Source organism: Peromyscus californicus, unplaced genomic scaffold, assembly GCF_007827085.1.
Source record: "Peromyscus californicus insignis strain IS unplaced genomic scaffold, ASM782708v3 Scaffold_4__1_contigs__length_199733344, whole genome shotgun sequence".
NCBI lineage: Eukaryota > Metazoa > Chordata > Mammalia > Rodentia > Cricetidae > Peromyscus > Peromyscus californicus.
In genome coordinates, this window is record NW_026294562.1 from 44366725 (window position 1) to 44386604 (window position 19880).

General features: G+C 42.2%; 1 protein-coding gene across 1 annotated transcript in view; it reads left to right on the forward strand.

Annotated features, from left to right (window-relative positions):
- The first annotated feature begins 11548 nt into the window (after positions 1-11548).
- Positions 11549-19880, forward strand: part of Pcsk5 (proprotein convertase subtilisin/kexin type 5) — a 456194-nt gene continuing 447862 nt past the window's right edge. The window contains 1 exon segment of the mRNA XM_052762773.1: positions 11549-12310. Within this exon segment, the coding sequence (XP_052618733.1) occupies positions 12113-12310 (198 nt within the window). The 5' untranslated portion in view covers positions 11549-12112.

The following is a 19880-nucleotide window of genomic DNA, read 5'->3' on the forward strand; positions in this document are numbered from 1 at the left end:
CTTTATTTTTATGTACATTCATCTCTACCTTTAAAATAATCAAAATTTGAAATAAAGGATGTGTCATAAGCTTAAGAAAATCATGTATTTTCTATAAACTGTGCTGTGTTCCAATGTCATTGCTATTCCATTTTATTTTTAACTTGGAAGATTGGGAGAAAATTCTATATTTAAATTCTGTGATAAGAATTTCTAGTCTTGTCTGTATTTTGGCCATTTATAAATGCTTTTAACAGTGAATGATATGCCCTCACATCCATGGCCTGTCTTCAAGTCCCAGAAGGTCTTTGCTTCAATGATACTTAGCTGAGATATTTGTACAAAATGGTTATTCTGTCCGTATTTGCAGGAGGGTACATGAAGATAGAAGAAGATTGAAGATTGCACAATAGTCTATGCTGAATTATGCGCTGCAGTGCAGAATCACACAGATCTCTTCAATTTTGCATCGACTCATACTTCCTTCATGCATACTAGAGCCTCCAAACTCTCTTTTCTTTAAATAATGCAGGGAAGAAATTAAATAATTGAAGTTGCAGGCAAGAAGTATTAAAGACTTTCAGCAGGAAAAGGGGGGAAAGTGAGAGGAAAGAAATAAATCTTTCTAGAGAAAATGATGTGAACCCATTAAGTGATCTCACTTTGAGGGGAAACCCTCAGAAATTAGAGCTGAAGGGTTGGGGAAATTTGGGATCTTTGCTGCTGATTATTTAGTTTTAACAAGGCTCCTGGGATTAGTAATTAGATTGTAGTGTTTCAATTTAAAAAGCATTTTTTTTTTGAGACAGGATCTCACTATGCAGTGCAGTTTAGCCTTGCACTCACAGTGATCCTCCTGCCTCAACTTCTCAAGTGCTAGAATTGTAAGCATGTGTCACCGCACTTGGCTCAAGTAAATTTTAATGACTTAATTTGCTTCATTACTTACTTTGAGACAGGGTCTTATTTTGTAGTCCAGACCAAACTGGAACTGTGTAACCCAGGCTGTCCCTAAGCATGTTGAGAGCCTCTCCCACCTCTCCCTCTACAGTGCTGGGATTACAAGTGAGAGCCACCGTACTCAAATTACTTTATAAACCCATTTTTTCTGGATGCTTGAATTGACTGGAACTTGTTCCTAGACTTTGGTTACTACAGGAGCCCTCTTTTGTGTTTTAGAGACTCTGTTGCAAAACTGGGCATCAGACAAAAATCCTTGTGGAGGAGGTTCCAAGTATTCTGATTTCCTTCCCAAACCTAGTCTGCTGCATATAGTTAAGACTAGGAGATAATACATTTTAGATATCTTAGGGAGCAAAGCATTCCTTAGCTTTCCTTCTACTTTGCCCTAATCTAATTAAGAGCCCAGACCTCACACTTTGCTTAGAGTTGACTGTTAAGGGGAGTCACAAAGTCTTACAGAATCTGGTTGAAGACAGATTACTGTTCAGCCTAGATAATATTGATTAAAAGTAAAACAAACAAACAAACAAACAAACAAAGCAAACAAAAAAAAACTTTCTAATATCTCCAGAGCCCTAGTGAAGGTCACTGAAAAGTATATTAGGTATTTGAATCATACAGTGATGTTACTCAACCCCAATCCTGAGAATCTGGCCTTTAAAATGTATTTCAAGTTCTATTCTCTGCACAAAATTCCTCAACTGCTCCAGCATTAATTTCTTTGATGACCTTTTTGGGTGACTTCTCGCTTGAAGTTAGCACTTGGCATCAACAATTTGAGAACCTGGTATTATACCAATTTAAGCATTAAATGTTAATGGTTTAAACCTTTTGAAAATGTGAATTCTCATGTTAGTTGTTGAGCTAGCATTGGCTGACTGACTGACTGGTAGTTGAATGGATAGATGGATGAATGGATGGATAAATGGGTGGATGAGTAGGTAGACAGATGGATGACTGAAGAGATAATGAAAGCAACTAGATAATTACTAAGCATCACTAATTATTAAGATTTGGGGGATTCTATGGCTAGAGTGAAGATGATTCCATTCACCACATTTATTGGAACACTTTACTTGTTAAAGATCCTTGTCCACATCTCCTTAGGATGTGCCTAATTTTGAGACCCAAAAGTTGTGAATTAATTCTGAGGAAAAATATCTAACACACATGCAGTCTTTACTCCCGATACTTTCTGCAGTATTTTTATAACAGTGAAAAATTATAAACAATTTAAATGCCTAATAGAAAAGCTTAGTAAATTATTATACATCAACCCAACTGAGTATGGTCATTAAAATGATAATTACAAAGACTGTAGAGACATATTTGTACCATATATTATGTGAAAAACACAGGATATAAAGTATATGTGTGCTGAGTTTACAAGGTTATAAAGATTTGCTTTGTTCAGCCTGCTTCTAGAAAAGAGCTGTGTTTTAGCAGGAGCAATGCCACATTTATCTTCTTTTCAAACTATTGTTAATATATTTCTATTATTTCATTCTGATGAAAATGAGGGTGGCAAAATTCAGAGTGTGGAAATATTTTAGAATAATGTGAGGCAAAAGTTTAAATTTTCCATAAAGGCAAGGAGATGACATTAAACACACCTCATCACAAACATTTACTCTTTTATTACCACTGCTACTACTACTACTACTACTACTACTACTACTACTACTACTACTACTACTACTATTCTAGGCTGGCCTCAAACTCTCCAACACAGGATGACCTTCAATTTCTGATTCTCCTGCTTCCCCTTCACGAGTGCTTGGATTACGGGTAACATTTTGTGTCTTTTTCCATCACTACAAAGATCTGCTAGTAGCTAGGTATATTAGACGTGTGCATGTATGTTTGTGGTGTGGGAGAGTCAGGGTTTAAAAAGTGCCACAATGGGAAAACTGCTCTGATAGCAGGAGTCACTTATAGAAAAAACATGTCCTTGAAATCTTACAAAGGCCCTTTTATAAGAGCATCCATCATAATGAATTCCAGCAGACTTCTCAGTTGTTCCTCTTAAACACAGGGTTTCATCATGAGAAATATTTCACAGTCCAACTCATCAGCCCATCTGTAGAATCTGAGTAATTAGCAACTCAATTCCACTTTCAGCCTTGACACTTCTGGGCAGTGTTGATTTTGATATCCATCTGGGAGGAGAGCTGAGGATTTACTGGACTCTGAGGTGGAGAGAGATGAGAGGAGGAGGTGAGAAGAAACTACCTTCTAGTGTCAGACGTGAGAAGGCTCGGAGAGACCTCTCCAGACCCTTCTTCTCAGTTGACAACAGAACTTTCCCACAGAATGATGGGTGAGCACAGAAATGGGATAGAGGTTCCTTTTGGGGGCTTATCTTGGTAGAGTGTTCATGAATTTGGAGTTTGGGGATTACTGCACATACAAGATTCAAAAAGCATGAGTTCTAACTCAACCATCATCACTTACTCACTGTGTGTAGCTGGACAAACAATTCCACTAGCCACTTTCTACTGCTCTAGAGAAACTGGTAGCTATGGCAGCATTAAAATAATGACCATGTCTCTGTTAACTTGTGTCACTGGGAGGAGCAAATGTAATAGCAACTAGAAAGGACTTTGAAAAGTTTATGTGAAAGCTGTCATTGTGCTCTGTGAGTATTAACCATCAGAGTCATGCAGGGTCATTCTTTATCCAAAGTGATTTACTTTTACCCTTAACATGGGGGGTTAGTCAACTTTCCCTTTTCTTTGATCTAAATGTTTGTGGGTAATTTTGCTTTGAATTTCTATGTAGGAAAGAGCCTGATCCCATTAAACACTGCTTGGCAGAGAGTTTATCATTAAACACACAGAGAACGAATAACAGGAAAAACTGCCTAGAAAGCCCAGTGGAAGTAAAGGGGCTACAGGATAATAGAATATTGATTAGATAATTTGCCTCAGTGTCGTTAGTTTCCACATATAACCCAAACCACTTCTGAAAGTTACATCTCTCAAATCATGAGAATCAATCTGCTAAACCCACAGCTCCCCTAGAACACACTTCAGCAGAAAAATTGTTTGCTCAAGTATTCAGGGTATTAATTGCAAAGTCAGTTCCATACAAATCGTGTTCTTTCATATGGCCAACACCATGGCCTTGATTATTTTACAGACCTTTGGGTGGCCACCTTTTCCACTGCAAGCTTAGCTCTTCTCTTCCACCTGACATCTCTTATTCCACTTCTTTGAGTCCTGAAGTCTAAACTTCAACCATCCCTTAAGATTTTTTTTTCTCCTACTGCTTGCCCCAGCTTTACAGAATGTCAGTGTTTTGCATTGCTGACATTTTCCACAAAATTCTTTTCATTTTTCATGTTGTTGCCCAAATGTCAACATGCAAATATTTCATGAACTTGCCAACTTGTATCTGTATGGACACACACAAAAGGATGACAAAGGCTGAGTAAGAAGTGATAACTGGTAATGAATATATTTCCTGTTTTCCCCAAAGTGGGTTCAATCTTTGCTCACCTCTGGCAGTTAAGTATCTTTGTGAAACTTAAAACAGTGCTCTCACTTTTAAATACATAAACAAACAGTTGCGTGTGTGTGTGTGTGTGTGTGTGTGTGTGTGTGTGTGTGTGTGTGTGTGAGAGAGAGAGAGAGAGAGAGGGAGGGAGGGAGAGAGAGAGAGAAAGAGAGAGAGAGAGAGAGTGTGTTCTCCTCATCCAAAGGCAAATTGTGTTGCACAGTGTAATCAGGAAACTCAACTCAATCTCAACTTTACTGACAGAGGCAATATTCAGCGTTTACAGAGGCAATTTACATTATAGCCTTATTTAACATATCTATGAAATAGGACAATGTTGTTTGTATTTGGAGAACAATTAAAGAAAGTCAGCTTTGTCTTTTATCATTCATTTGACTCTAGGCTCTTGAACTGCTAGGGAACTCAAGTAAGTCACTGGACTTAAAGAGGTAGCACTTGCCAGGCTTCAAGTTAGAATCTGATTTTCTCCCGTCTTTCTTCAGTATCTATTTTTGAGTAATGATAGGGATCTTATAAATACCAAGGAAGAATATCATGCACTTTAAGAAATCTGAAATCTGAGCTTTCTGCTAAACGAGTTCCACCGTTTTTTAGGAAAAACAACTTTATTGGTAAGTTAGTCTCAAGTGTAAAATAAGCCTTTGAAAATAGAACTTCGTTGCCGTTCTTGGTGGGTAAAGTGGTCACCATAAGTCTCAGCTAAACACCTCATCCAACAAACAGCTACTGAGAGGTTTGGCTCTTCAGAATAAATGGCTTTATTGTGAATCTAAGGGCTATGGGAACAAAGATGTCTACATTTTGTTTGTGTAGTACTAAAAGTCTAGGATGAAGGCATAGAGCTTTGCAGGGTGAAAACAACAATACTGTGCAGTGTCTGAGTAATGGCTACAACCTGAATACAACAAAAAAATGGAATTATGTCACACACAATGATAGTGATCAAGACCCATAGTTTTGAAAGTGATGGAACATAATAGAGTCACATGCTGTATGATGTGCCCCCCTATTCAACAGTATGCTCATAAGTTTAAAGAGAGCTGAAAAATGATTGTCACCAGGGAGGTGGTAGCCATTACAACACCATAGCACAATGCATTCCTCATGTCTTGGATGCTGCTGGCATAAGGGAGCACCACATTCCAGGTGTATAAAAGTAGAGAACATGCAATTGTATGTACTCATAACTTTCCAATTGAATAATAACTAGGTTGCTTGCTTATGCACATACTATACTTTTTATTGTTATTTTAGATTATTCCTTCTACTTATTTTTTAAAAAAAGATAATTGAAAAACAATTATGTCATGTTATGCCAGCATTGGCTTCATATAGCTCTTGTTTACCTCACATTGTGGTTTGAATGCAAATTGTCTTTATTGGCTCATGAGTTTGAATCGTTGAACCTCAGCTGGTCATGCTGTTTTGGAGAGTTATGGAATCTTTAGGAGGTAGAGTTCTCCCTGGAAGAAGAGAGTCATTAGGGAAGGGCTTTGAGATTTCTAGCCATGGATACCCTCCAAGATGCACTGTGTTCTTTCAAACTGTGAGCCAAAACAAAGCTTTCCTTCTCAAAGTTGCTTCTTGTCAGGTATTTGGTGAACAGGCAATAAGAAAAGGAAAGAATATGCCTTCTCTCTTAATTGTGCTGAGAGGACACAGCAAGTGATCAACCTGTAGTGTGTACGTTTGTGTCAGTTACCTCTTCACAAATGCCTTAAAGCTGCAAGTGTAGGAAGGGATATATTTATACAAGGTATTCATAAAATGTATTTTCCTAGTCTATCTTATTTCAGATTAACATGTAAAAGTCACAGAAAGTGTGTATCATTTCAGAATGTCTCATTCGGCACCAATGAATTAGAGCTATTCCCTTAGAATGTGCTTCAGTTTCTAAGGCACTTGTAACTTCTTCCCAACAAGATCATGTTGTTGAATCAATTGTTATTAAAGACCCGATTCTCTGGGAGGATCCAAAGAATAAAAGAGACAATTAAATATTTGGGAGGGCAGATTCCAGAGCCATTAAAGAAAGAGTAAATCCTTAATTCCCGAACTTCATACCTGGGGAAGAAGGACTGCTATGAGTTCCACAGCAGCCTGGTTAAAGTGTGAGGCCATCTTAAACAGAAGAAGAGAATGGGGCGGGGTTTACTCTTATTGAAAAGTTTGTGCTATTGGCTTGTGGACCTAGTCTTTCTGATGGGTAAAATTCCAGGATCTAAAGCTGTTCCTTTCATTTCCCCCATCCTTTCCCTGCCCACTTTCCCATCAATTAGAAACTCAAGTAGGGTGGTGGGAAGACAGTAATCCCATCCATCACTTCCATCATGAAGGGACACTGCTGTGGGGCAAGCGAGATGGAAACTAGAAGCTAGAAGCTAGGAAAAAACACCAAGTTGTCTCATCTCTTTCCTGTTTGAGAGAAATAACTCATCCACAACATTCACACTTCTATTCCAGTTGGAAAGCTGTGGAGGTTAACACATTAAAGATGACCTCAGAGGCACCAAAATGTGTTGGTGTCACATTAAGGAATGAAAATACAGACTTCTAGGATTAATTTGACCAAGAGTGAGTCCAAAGGAAGCTCCCTCTTCTCTCCTGTGTCTTCTGTCTGTCTGTAGTTGGAGGTTACTGGCCTGTCTGTGTCTGTTTGTCTCTTTTGCTGTCTCCAGCAAAGAGCTTTGCTCTGTATTTATTAAATAGCACACACACACACACACACACACACACACACACACACACACACACACACACACACCCCAAAACAATAACAAAAAAAAATGGCACGGGAAAGGAATGGAAGATTTTTACAGAAATCTTTAACAGAGTTTTATTCAGAGAGAAGTCATTTTACTGACCCCAGGTAACTCAAATAGCAAACACAACCACAAACAGACATGTCATGTTGTCTCTGATATTTATAGTGAATATTTGTTGTATAAGGTGCTTCCAATCTGTTGGCTGCTTTTATCCAATGATTACCACAACAGTCACATCCATTCTTTTATTACTCTGGGTCAGGGGTGTGGAACAGCACATAGCTTAAATTAAAGCTATGCATTAGCTAAGGTTGCAAATGCTCATTACATGGGAAATCCAAGGCATAGTAAGGCTGGTTACATTGTTTTCTTCAAGGCAAGTTAAACGTAAATAGACTGAGTACCTAGTAGCATAACAGGTTAAAACATAATGACCGCAGAAGGTATTATTAACTTTGCTGCCAGATCTGTCTAAAGTTCAGGATTTTTTTTTGGTTGTGGTGGTAGGGTGTCTACAGATACTATCACAAAATTGCATCACTACAGAAAGCTTTCTGAGGATCAGTTTGTCATTGCAGGCTTTAAATGATTGGAGAAGGTAGTCAATGTTGCCTATTTAAGTCAACTTCAAGCATGTTAAAGAAATAACAATCGCTTCCTAAGGCATGTAGGGTGTGTCCCCTCTTAAGATCACAGAATATGTTTCTGTAGTAAATGTGACATCAGTTAACCTTTGTCTTGGGGATACTATGCATCATGGATCATATTTTTAAGTGGTGCTTGTTCAACACCTGAAACATCTGGGAATGAAGTCAAATTTCTGTTTTCCTGATTGAATTTGTTTTACTGGCCTGAGTATATAAATTAAGTTAATGTTAATTCTTGGTTCATAGCACACTGCTGTCTGTCTTTGGCTCACGTAACCCTTTCTGTTTTATTTGCATTGTTCTTCCATCTAACTTATTTTTCTTTGATTAGATTACTGTCTTCCAAAGTGGCTTTCTATTGAACTCCATGATTTTATCTATTAAATAAAATTTGATGATATGCTATCTAAAATCTCCTTCAACTTTGATATTCTGTGAATGAGACCATCTCATTGAAATATATTTGGCTCAATGCCTGGCATATAACAAATGCCTAATAAATGTGGCTTATTTGCATAACTTATTACTATTACCATTATTAAATCTGATGAATTTTTATTGCTATCCTTGAATTTCACATATTGGAAAGCTGTTTGGGATCATGTGACTTGGTAACTCTTCCACTGAGCTGTGAAATATACAGCTACATTTTTCCCCTTGGTCAGCTCCAAAGTAGCCATTATGAATTTATCATTGACTTACAGAATTTAAGCCTAGAAGAAATTTTAAAGGTTAATATTCATCGGGGAAGAAATGAAGTATCTTATAATGCAAACTCTTTCCAGAATAATTCCAGTTTGCAATGTCAAGACACACCTTTTTCACATTGACCCTGCTGCTTAAATTTCACCTAAAGTTTATTTTAGAGCTGTAAGGGGTCTTAGCAAGGAGGCCAAACACTAGTGGGGTCTCATTGTCAAGTCATATTTTATAGGCATTATAAGACAGGGTAAAAAATGTAAAACTGTCTGACTTCACACCATATGGTAGTTATAGAGAGAGCATCTATGGTTAAACCCTGAGTGCTATTCTTTGCATACAAAAAAGGAAGTGTTCATCCAAGCTTGGACTTGGACTTCTTGTCTAATGTCAACGATGGTTTTGTACTAGTCACCATTATGCCATCAGCTCCCCTTCCCTTTGGCTTCTGAGTATTTGTGATAAGGCTGTCCTAACCAGCATACCTAATGTTACAAAATAAAGCAGTCCTTTGCTTTAGCTCTTAGTCCTTATCTGAAAGCTGCATTCTTGGCCAAGGGAGACCCCATTCAAGGATGCGAAAGAGCTAATGAAGACTCTAAAGCAAGTGGAAGTGTCTTTATCAAAAGACAGGATCATATATATACATATATATATATTATATATATATTATTTGTCGTGTGTGTGTGTGTGTGTGTGTGTGTGTGTGTGAGTCCTGTGAAGGTCAGAGGATACTGTGCTGGAGTGGAGTTCTCTCCTTTCACCACGTAGGCCCTGGGGATTGAACTCCGGTCCCTGGGTGTGGTGGTAAATGCCATCTCACCAGCCGGGTTTTCTCTTTTAAATACACTTATATCAAAGAGGAAAAATATGCCCTTTAAGAAACTAAACCTCAGTCCAAGAATTGGCTAACTAAGTGATATCCCCCAATTCCTACCTTTGTTATATTTGGGTATGCTAAGCAGGACACACATACAGAATGCAAGAGTCTTAGTGAATAGAGAAAGGTAAATACATCAAAGGAAGATTATTAACGAGCAATTTTGTCATCCTAGGGAAGCAATACTTAGCCCCCAGTACACTCAGGCATTCTTCTTCATTTCACTCACAAGTTGAAGCCCAGAGGCAGCATGACTTTCAAGAGAAGTGTGGTGCTTTTTTTTTTTTTTTTTTTTTTTTTTTTTTTTTTTTGTGTGTGTGTGTGTGTGTGTGTGTGTGTGTGTGTGTGTGTGTGCTGTTGAATCTTAGAGAGAAATCTCCAGGACATGCTTCAAACTTGACTCTCAAAGTACTTTGGTCTGTGACCACCCTCCTGCCGATTAAGGTCCGACAAGCTCTTTTGCCCCACAGAGACCGAATCCACCCAATTCTCTCCCTTATAGAGGTGCTGAGATTTAGATCTTCAGTGAACTCCTCTTGTTCTGTCTGGAACTCAGCAGCTTTCAGCAGCATGGATGCAGAAGGTCAGGATGGTAGTTAACAGATCAGTCTCTCTTCCTGGGTCCCTCCCTGCCGCCTTACTCTGGCCTCCATGGTGTGGGAGATAAGAGCTGTGTCCAAAGGGACTGGCCAGTAGCCAGACTATACCAACATTCTAAAGCCAAACATGGTGCCTATGTTTCTCCCTTTACAAAGATAATGGGAGTAACAATGAGCCACATTTATTCTAGAGAATTCTGAGCCTAAATTCCACCAATATTTTGTGTCCTCCCTTCCCCACAATGTTCAGCACAGTCTGATAGGAGCCATACCAGGTCCTCATGCAAATGTATTAAACCGGCCAAAAAAAAAAAAAAAAACAATCAACAGAATACATGTCCTTCTGAGAAAGATATCCATTTTTCTCATCTACCTCTTGACCTGTAACAGGGATATTGTTATTTTGAGTTTGTTTGAAAGGTTAAAAAATATAGCATATTTACACAATAGGCAAAAATGTCATAAAATGTATGCTCCAAGGAGTCAGTAGAATTAAGCTTTCGGGTATGCTTCAGATAATTAAATCATCCTGTGATGAGTTGCATCAACTAGTGTTTAGGCAGAAAGACAAGGAATGGAAGAAAAGGGGAAAGGGAGATGATTCAGGACAGCTGCTCCTTTTAAGGCTAGGTGAACCATTTCATAAGGGCTAGTTTTTCTTTTTACAATAAGTCACCCATTGGCCCCTCCCCTGCAGAAAGACAAGGAGGTGGGAGAAGCTTGAAGAGGGCCATCTGGGTTCCCTGCTGTATCTGAAGTCACTGTGCTTTAACACAGACATGGTATTTCATCTAACTTTCTCTGTGGTCCTTTTTATATTACCACCCTTCGTTGTTCCCAAGGGAAGTTGGAAAACTCCCCCTTGATGAGGAAAATGAAGCCCTAGGCCAAGCAACCCAACCAAGGAATGGCCCCTTCCTTGGAACCCACACTTGCGCATCCTCTAGTATTCCAGATATTCATAGAACTATCTTTTCTCATTCCAGGCAAGAGATTTCTCTCTCCTGTGACGCTGCTTCTGAGTATCAGAAGGGCTGATCTCTAAAGTCAGCAGGCGACAGACTTAGCTTTGGCTTTTGTAAGAGTGGATGCGACTTAACTGTCCTGTGTGGCAGCTTCTCTCGGGAGCAGAATGTGCAAAATAAACAGTTGCTGAAAAGCATAAAGAATTAGCCGAGTGAAAATCTCGAGTTATTTGTTCCGCAATTGAGACACCAGTGACCTTACAACGCTTAGTTAGTCCAGGATGTTTAGAGCCGGGATGAATGAATCTTTACCATGCTTCACTCTCATCATCGTGTAAATCTTAGACTTTCCATAGTAGTGGCAAATTAATTCAAATTCATCCTGGCGGAGAGAAAGGATAGAAACCAAGACCCTAGCGGTGCTCTCCTCTCAACCCTTTGGAGAGACGAGCCTTGGCTGCCCCGCCACCCTGGAGGTTACAACCGGGAGAACCCGGAGGCACTAGGACCTGGGTGGCGCCTGGCTGAGCCGGGCTCATGAGGGCGGAGGAGTGGAGGAGGGAGGCGAGGGAAAGGAGGGGTGCTCGGGGGTGGGGGAGTCATTTAAGCGGAGCGGGCGCCGCTGCCGTCGCCACTCACAGTCCCCGCGCGCTGCTCAGAGCCGGAGGGAGTGCAGCGAGCGGGCGAGCGAGCAAGTAGAGGGGGCGCCCGGCCGTTGTCTGAGCTCCGACCGGTCGTCTCTGCAGCGCTCCGGGGCCCCGAGGGGAGCGAGAGGTTGCCGAAGAGTGCAGGAGCAGAGCTGGGAGAGTCCTCGGCGGAGGCGCCAGTCCCACTCCACCGCCTCCTGTGCCAGCCGGGGAGTGCTCGCCCACCGCCCCGCCGGCCCAGAGCCTGTAGCCCGGGTCCCCGCTGTCCCAGGGATGGTCTAGGAGCCTGCAAGGGGCTCGCCGCTCCATTCCTCTCCCGGGCTCTCTGCCTCCTACCGACCGCTCCCGGCTGCGCGCCCCGCCGGCCCAGGCCGGAGAAGTTAGTTGTGCGCGCCGCTTAGCGCGCAAGCCAGCGTCAGGGCTAGAGAAGGCGGCGAGGTGCGGGGACCATGGGCTGGGGCTGGAGGAACCGCTGCTGCTTCCCGGGACGGCGGGACCTGCTGTGCGTGCTGGTGCTGCTCGCCAGCTGCCTGCTCCCAGTGTGCCGGACGCGTGTCTACACCAACCACTGGGCAGTGAAGATCGCCGGCGGCTTCGCTGAGGCCGACCGCATAGCCAGCAAGTACGGATTCATCAACGTAGGACAGGTAGGTGGCTCAGGCACTGCACCTAGAAACTAGCTGTTGGGGGCTTCTGGTCCCCTCTGCTTGGACCCCTCCCCCTTTTTCCAGATGTACTTCTGCAGCTGCAGCCCGAACTCTGTGGCGATGCTCTCGCTGGCGCGTTCCTTGCACAGTCACACACACATCCCGAAGTTGCTGGGATCCTTGTTTAATTTGTTTTTACAAGCAGTGCGGGACAGGTAGGGTCTTTGGAAAATCTGGAGTGCCTGAGCACTGGCTCAGACTCGTCTTGGACCTTTGGATAGCCGGGGAGCGCTACTAGCTTGAGAAAACACACCCCTGCAAGTAATCGTGGCGGGGAAGGTACAGAGACCTTTGGGAGGCCAAAGAGTGAGAACGGCGGCTGGACCCAACTGGGAGGGGAAAGCCTGGATTAACCTCTTGGGCTACAGAACTGCTCGGCTCTCGGAAGCCTGGAGCGCCTCAACTGGAGCTGGGGTGGGAGGAGAGAGGAAGGGGGCGGGACACCAGGAGGGAAGCACGAATTTAGAAGGGTCCTGGCTGCTGGTTCGCCTGGCTGGGATCCAAGTGTGGGCCCCCGGAGCTGGGTGGGGAGGGACCTGGGAGACCTTAAAAGCCACTGGACGGATTCCCCTCAGGGAACTTGGGAATCTTCTATAGGGGTGGAACTTGAGGTACCCTGTTGCAGCGTGTTGTAACAATGTTTTGATGAAGTTCCTTTGGTGGGTTTTCGTTCGATTTGTCATGCTGAGAGAAATGCCAATACATTTTTATGGGACCCTGGGCAGCGCTACTGGTTTGTATTCTGGGCCTAAATGCCCTGGATTTCGTCTTCTTTCCCATGTCCCTAACAGAAACCGGACTGGAGAGGGCTCTGTAAGCGTCCCTCCTAAGGACCTCACAACTTCCTTGAGACTGATCCAAGGAGGGAGCCCTGTCGTGACTCTGACATGACTGGGGTTGAGTGTAAACCTAAGGTTCCTACTCGAGGCCACGGGGGCGTTTTGGAGTGTTCACACGGTGTTTTCAAGGCCATGGGACAGGAAAGTGACCATTGGTGCTGCTGAAGCAAGAGGGCACAGATGGTTTCGGGGACCATTTTCTTTGAACTCCGTGCCTAGGATGGCGTGGCAGCCCCCACCCTGCTCTGGGGGAAAGAGCTCCTTTGCCTGCTTCTAGAAATAAGCTGGGAAGCAGCCTTGAGCGTTCAGAGGACAGGAGGGAGAGGTCTTGCTCTTTACCCTCCGGAGGGAGGGAGGATGTATTCCAGAGAAGCCAGTTAGGTGGAGGACTGCGACCAGGACAAGGGGCATGGTTTATGTCCCCACCCCTTCCCTCGGTTTCCTAAAGAAGTTAGAGCACCCAGCCAGATTTTGTTGCCTGAATGCCTGTCACCTGCAGGAGAATTGCCTATTGGGGTTCTAGTGACCTCTTCTGTGAAAGAAACACGGAGTCCATTCAGGTCTTTTAACCAAAGCTTACAGTTGAGCACCGAATATACTTCAGTAGTGCCGAACAGGAAGGCTAAATAAAAGATATAAAGAACACATCTCTAATCTTTCAGGAGACGCTTTCAGTTCAGCCAACATTCAGCATCGTCTATGCCAGCCGTATTTGGGAGGCTGAGTTCTCAAAACCATACTTCTTTCTTAATTTCAAAAACAACCGTGGTGCCCAGTTGACACACAGCAGATCAGGACACTGGGACAGGAGACTGACCCCAACCTGCGCAGCCATGATGGGGACCTAAGACTCTGGTCCAGGATGGCTCCTCTGTGGATCTTGCCGTTTAGAGAATCCTTCCACCTAGTGTGCAGAAGAGAAGAGTAAAATCCTCATTTCCCTGAGATCTAGTTGGGTAGCTCAGTAGACTGGAAGCAAATAGCCAGTCACTGCTCACTAATGCTTCCTTTAGAAGGACCTGGACTTGTTGATACCAGGAGGCTCCTTAACTTGCAAGGCTAGAGAGACACTTCTGTCCTCCTGGACTCGGAATAGAGCTTAGATTGCAGAATCCAATGGCCTTGAGTGAGAGGGGAACACAGTTAGCTCATCCAATTTGAACAAGCAAACACGTCAGTGTCCTATAACCTCTCCTGACATTTTACAAATGTCTTTATAATGAAGAGCCTTTCCGTGTCAAAAGTAGTACTACAAAAGTTTATACATACATAACATGAAACACTATTTACTGTGGTTTTTACAACCCCATTGTGGAAATACAGCTCTCCCTGGGGTTATTGCAGAGGATCCCTGAATTGATGTAATAACTAGTGTAAAGAGATCTGCTATTGTACAGTGTAAAACATTCTCGTGCAAATCAAAGGAGCGTAAGCTTTTGGCTTAGGCGAGGTAAATTGAATTCCTGTGTGCAAGATCATGGCACTGTAAAGGCAGAATGTATTTCGTATTCATCCTTTACTATGCTGACCTTTTAACACTTTAGGCATCCTTTTGTTTTTCTTTCTTTCCAGCAATAAACCAGCTGTGGCTCAGCTTAGGGCAGTAAATAATTTGCCAGTGTCTCTGGAATGTTTTCATGTTTTGTGTTGGGGGCCCAGGGTGTTATCTTGTGTGTCATAAGAACTTGTTTATTATTTCTGAAGTCATTTATGATCCTGGTAGCATGTCTGTGTATATATTCCATATGATATTCTAGGCCAGTAGTCAGTTTTTACCACAGTAAAGCTACAGTGTTGACTGTCTACTTAGAATATCAATGCAGTGTTTTGTGCAGCATGTTAGCATTTAAAGGTAAGATTTCTGTCCTGGAGATTCCTGCAGGAAAGTGAAGGTGGGTCTCTTTTCTGTTCAGGGAAGATAGGACGTTGAGAGTAATGGGAGAAGCAATCACACAAGCAAAAAGGACCCCTAGAAGGGAGCAGTAATGAGTGCTGTCTCGCCTCTGGTTATGGAGATAGCATTGTGCTTTCTGTGTTTTTCCTGAAATGCTTCCATTTTATGAATGGTTTATGTTCAAATTCTGAAGTGATGCCTAGCCATAATCGTTGCTAGTAGTTTGTTATTATGTCAGCATATATCAAGTTTTGCTTGCTAGGTCAGCTGTGGGAAGCCTGGAGCTGGCAAGCTGAGCTCAGACTAGGAGCCCCTGAAGTATCTAGAACTATCAGACCCTATTGGGATGCCTAAGGGTAGGAGATATGCATGGCTGTTGGCCTGCTTGGGGAAGAAGAAGCCTTTGTCCTCTGTCACTAACTGTCACTAATTGTGTCCTCAAGTCTTTGAGTTAACAGTCTCCTGGTTAGGGAATTGGTGATGGAATAAGGTCAGATACATACTGTTAATTGTTGGTAGACTAGGTCTGTATAGAGAGGAATGAATTTCTGGTTATTTGAATCCAGGGAGAAGACCTCTTGTGAACAGATGGTTTGCAATGTGCAGTTGCTGTATTTATCCTTCTATGAATTGCCTAGAATCATTGATTCCAAGCTGGAGATTACCGATAGCAGTCTTCCTCACCACCAGCCCTGTCACGTTTTAGGCAAGCCTCCATAAGGGGAAAGCCAAATGGAAGCTATCCTGGGATTTGCTTTACATGGGGCTCCCCCAGGGACATATGGGCGACTGTGGAGGCCACTAGCGAGGCTGTACAAGTGAGAAAGTCACTGACCTTAACAGCATGCTTGTGCCTCCATCTGTAAAATGATAAACCTTGAGGTAGCAGAGTTGTTTAACTATGCACTGCTCAGCACACAGGCCTGAGGTAAAAGGTTTCTTGAATTTGAATCAGAGGAGGAAGGTTGAAATAAGTGAGACCTAAATGTTATTTAGATGTGTTGAGGACTTTTTTTTTTTTTTTTTTTGTTAATGGAAGATACAAAATGTAGATGTCAGGTAGGTGAATTTTTCATGGCTTAGTTAGGTGAGTTTTGTACACAGGGTGAATGATTTTCTATTTCAACTAACCATTTAAGACAGTTTAAAAACAGTTTTATGTTGAGCTTAAACAATGAGAGCTGATTACCCTGGATGGCAACATCCTCCCTCATTTGTCTTTGCTGCTAAGCTTGCTTGAGATGTTAGGAAGGAAAGGACAGTATGGGAAGAGTGAGGGCTAGGGATGTAGCTCAGTTGGTAGTATTGTACAAAGAGCTGAATTCAGTCCTTAGCACCACATAAATTGGGCACGGCGGTGCATGGATTGGGAGTTCAAGGTCATCCTTAGCTATGTAGTGAATTTGAGGCCAGTCTGGGCTATGTGAGATGCTTTCTGAGACTGAAAATATGTGAAGAGTAATTATATTATAAAGCATTTTACCTTAGCATATTATGTTAAATCATATTTAAATTTAAGTGTTAAAACTGAATGTTATTTGTACAACTAAAGTCAGAATAATTTTCCAGATAAGCATGAAAAGATCTTGAGTGGGAAGAACCTTATTCAAAGATGCTGCTGCCTGACTTCCTGATTAATTTTGACCTGAGAATAATAGGATTCTTAAGTGCTGATGAATGTTGAAGAGTGAGTTCTGGGTATTCCTGGATAGCATAGAAGTAGGGGATGTGGCTAGCCTGATAGGTTGTATGCAAGTGGACTGAGTAACCGTAGTAAATCTGTAGGCATTTTGTAAACAGGAGAGTAAGTGAATGGTTAATCCCATTTGATCCCTATGTGATACATCTAGCCTTGCACAGGATAGCTCTTCACACCCAAGAACTCATCCCTGCCTTGGCTAGCTGCTCTCACATGCATATTTCTCATGATGAGACTGAACCAGAAAGCCCATGGCCTGATGATGATGGAGTATGTGTGTAGGGCTGTTGTATTAACCTCATAGACAAAGAATGGCTTATATGAGGCCTTTGGGGTTCTGTTTAACGTTTGAAAAGCATTTTTGTGAGCCCCAAAGCTGTTGAATTTGCCTTATCACAATCTTTCATGGGCTTCTTTCCAGAGGTTTTAACTTGAAAGGTCAGCCAGAGAAGCAGGATAGTATGCTGGGAAAATGTCCAGAGAAAGGGAGTCCTGACCCAGAAACACCCCTTGGGATGGGAGGGGTATTTGTGTTATTCGTTCAAGTTCTGTGAAGTAGAGCCTGGCTTCTTCCCAAGGCTGAAGTGTCTCCAGGTAGTGTTTTTCCTTGAGACCACATTGCTCAGCTCATTCAAGGTTGGTTCTATGACAAGCTGGCTTTGGCTTCCTGAATACCTATAGACATTCATGCATGCTCAAAAGATACAAATATGCAAAGGTGTTTATATGGTGGTCCATTTTTGGTTTTATAAAAAATAAACATTAAACAGTTAAGGGTGAAATTACTTGAGTGGTGCTCTCGTTAGTTTCTGCAGAGCACAGCTCTACATCTGAGAGTACCAGAGAGAGCAATTAATATCAGTAAACGTGTTGATTGAATGAATCCTGGGAGAAAAATGAGAGCAGAAAGAAAACAAGAGTAGGAGTGTGTGTGTGTGTGTGTGTGTGTGTGTGTGTGGTCTTTCCTTTTGTTTACTGACCTGGCCCTCTGTTCCTTGTTTTTAAAATAGGGCACCCCTGTTCAGTCTGGTTAGGGGGATTGCTGTTAAAAAAAGGACTACTAACAGTGAAGATGAGTATTTGGCTAAAATAGTGCCCCAAGATCATTTTGTGTTCTGTAAGGACCCTGGAGAGTGACAGGAGCTGCTCAAGAAAAAAAATGAGTGAACATCGTGGTAACTGGGGTCTTGTGGAGTGGAGCCGTTGTGATTTTCCAGCCTTCTGTGGTTCCCCTGTGGGATGTCATGAGGGACAAAAGGCAGAGGAGACAGCATTGTACCTGCTTTTGCCCAAGAGGAGACCGAGGGCTATCTAAGCTTTTGCCCAAGAGCCATGAACACAGTTTGAGCTTGAGGCAACTCATTAGCCAACTAAGCCTTACAGTCTCCTGGCTGGATAGGCCTGGTGTTTACCAATTATGCAAGACTTTTTATTTCAATAATCAAAATAACATCTTTTTAATTTAACCCCACTGTGAATGTATAAAAAAAATAGTGGAGAAGTAAAACTTGAAAAACTGGAGGCCTGTAAAGAATGCAGGGGGAGAATTTTTAGGTACAGGTGTCTGAAACCCAACCACTGTCACTTAAATACACAAATATGCAAGCAGATGAAGACACAAAGGGATTTTTTTTTTGAGACAGGATTTCTCTGAGTAGTTTTGGTGTCTGTCCTGGATCTCACTCTGTAGGCCAGGCTGGCCTCGAACTCACAGAGATCCACCTGGCTCTGCCTCCTGAGTACTGGGATTAAAGGCATGCGCCACCACTGCCCAGCATAAAGGGATTTTATTGGTTGAGACAGATCTATATTCACAGTTCTGAAAACAGCAGGTAAAATTTTTTTACATAATTTATGTGGTCTATACTTTTTTTTATAACAACGTGTGTTCTCACCTAAACTAACTTCATTAACTTCAGCATTTCTTTGTTCTATTACAGAAATATTAATGAGTTTGATCCTAGGAGTGTTCACAATTCAGACAGAGGTGTATCTAAGGCAGTCGGCATGTGTGCCTCATAGTCAACTCTTACGCATTTGTGTACCTTCTTATGTGAAGAACGGTGAATTCTGAACATCTACAGCCAAGTTATTTTGTTTTTTAGAGAGTGATTGTAGGCTTGTCTAGCTCAAAAGCCAGAGGTGATGGTAATGTCTGTGATGGCCTCATTTCCACGTGTGAGCTTCGTTCTCAGGCAAATGTTTTTTACAAAGCCTCAAAACTCACGTGAGTCGTAGTACTTCTCTTACCTGGCAGTGGCATTAAACCCCCAAAAGGTGTTCTGATCATTGAATGGAGTCATGTCCCCCACATTTGGGCCAGTAATTTGTCTAAGGGGATAGAGGTTCATGGGCGGGTCATCTTGGGCCACATATCTAGCTTTGAAGTGAGTGAAATGTTGATCTCTGCTAGGCAGTCCAACACTTGGGGAGGGGCAGTTCCCTAAAGGAAAATGAAATTCTATTACTAGAATAAGAGAAAACAGATGTGGGACAGGGAATGACCCCACTACTGATATGATTATATAAGGCCATGGATGCCTAAGTTAGTTCCAACATTACCAGGGAGGATTTGTTATACTGAAGTTCTGTGAGGAGTGAATAAAGCACAACATGTTGCTTGAGCAAACATGGAAGTCTCCCCAGGTTGTGAGACTGTGAGATATTTTCTGGGACTAGGGATTTTTACTTACAATTAGCATTTGGTGGAGCAGTGGAGACCTGCCCAGTTAGTATGGTGCAGTAATGCCTGGGGAGTATTCATAATGAACTGGAGGAAGCAGAGAATAATAGAGGTTATTATTAATAATGAAATTGGAAAGATTTGGAAGTTCCTATGGAAGTCTATTCAGTAGATTTTGGTGACGAAGTGGAAGTGCGGTTTGAGAGAGAGGGAGAATGTCAGGACAGCTGCAATTACAGCCTCGGGGCCTGGAGAATGTGGACTCATTTGTACCATTTGGACAGTCTGCGGGAGCATTTTTAAAGAGAGAAATAGAGATTAAGCCTTAGTTTTAAAGAATTTTGTTTAGCTCATGTTTTAAGGTGCACAGCGTCATGTTTTGGCATATGGGTATG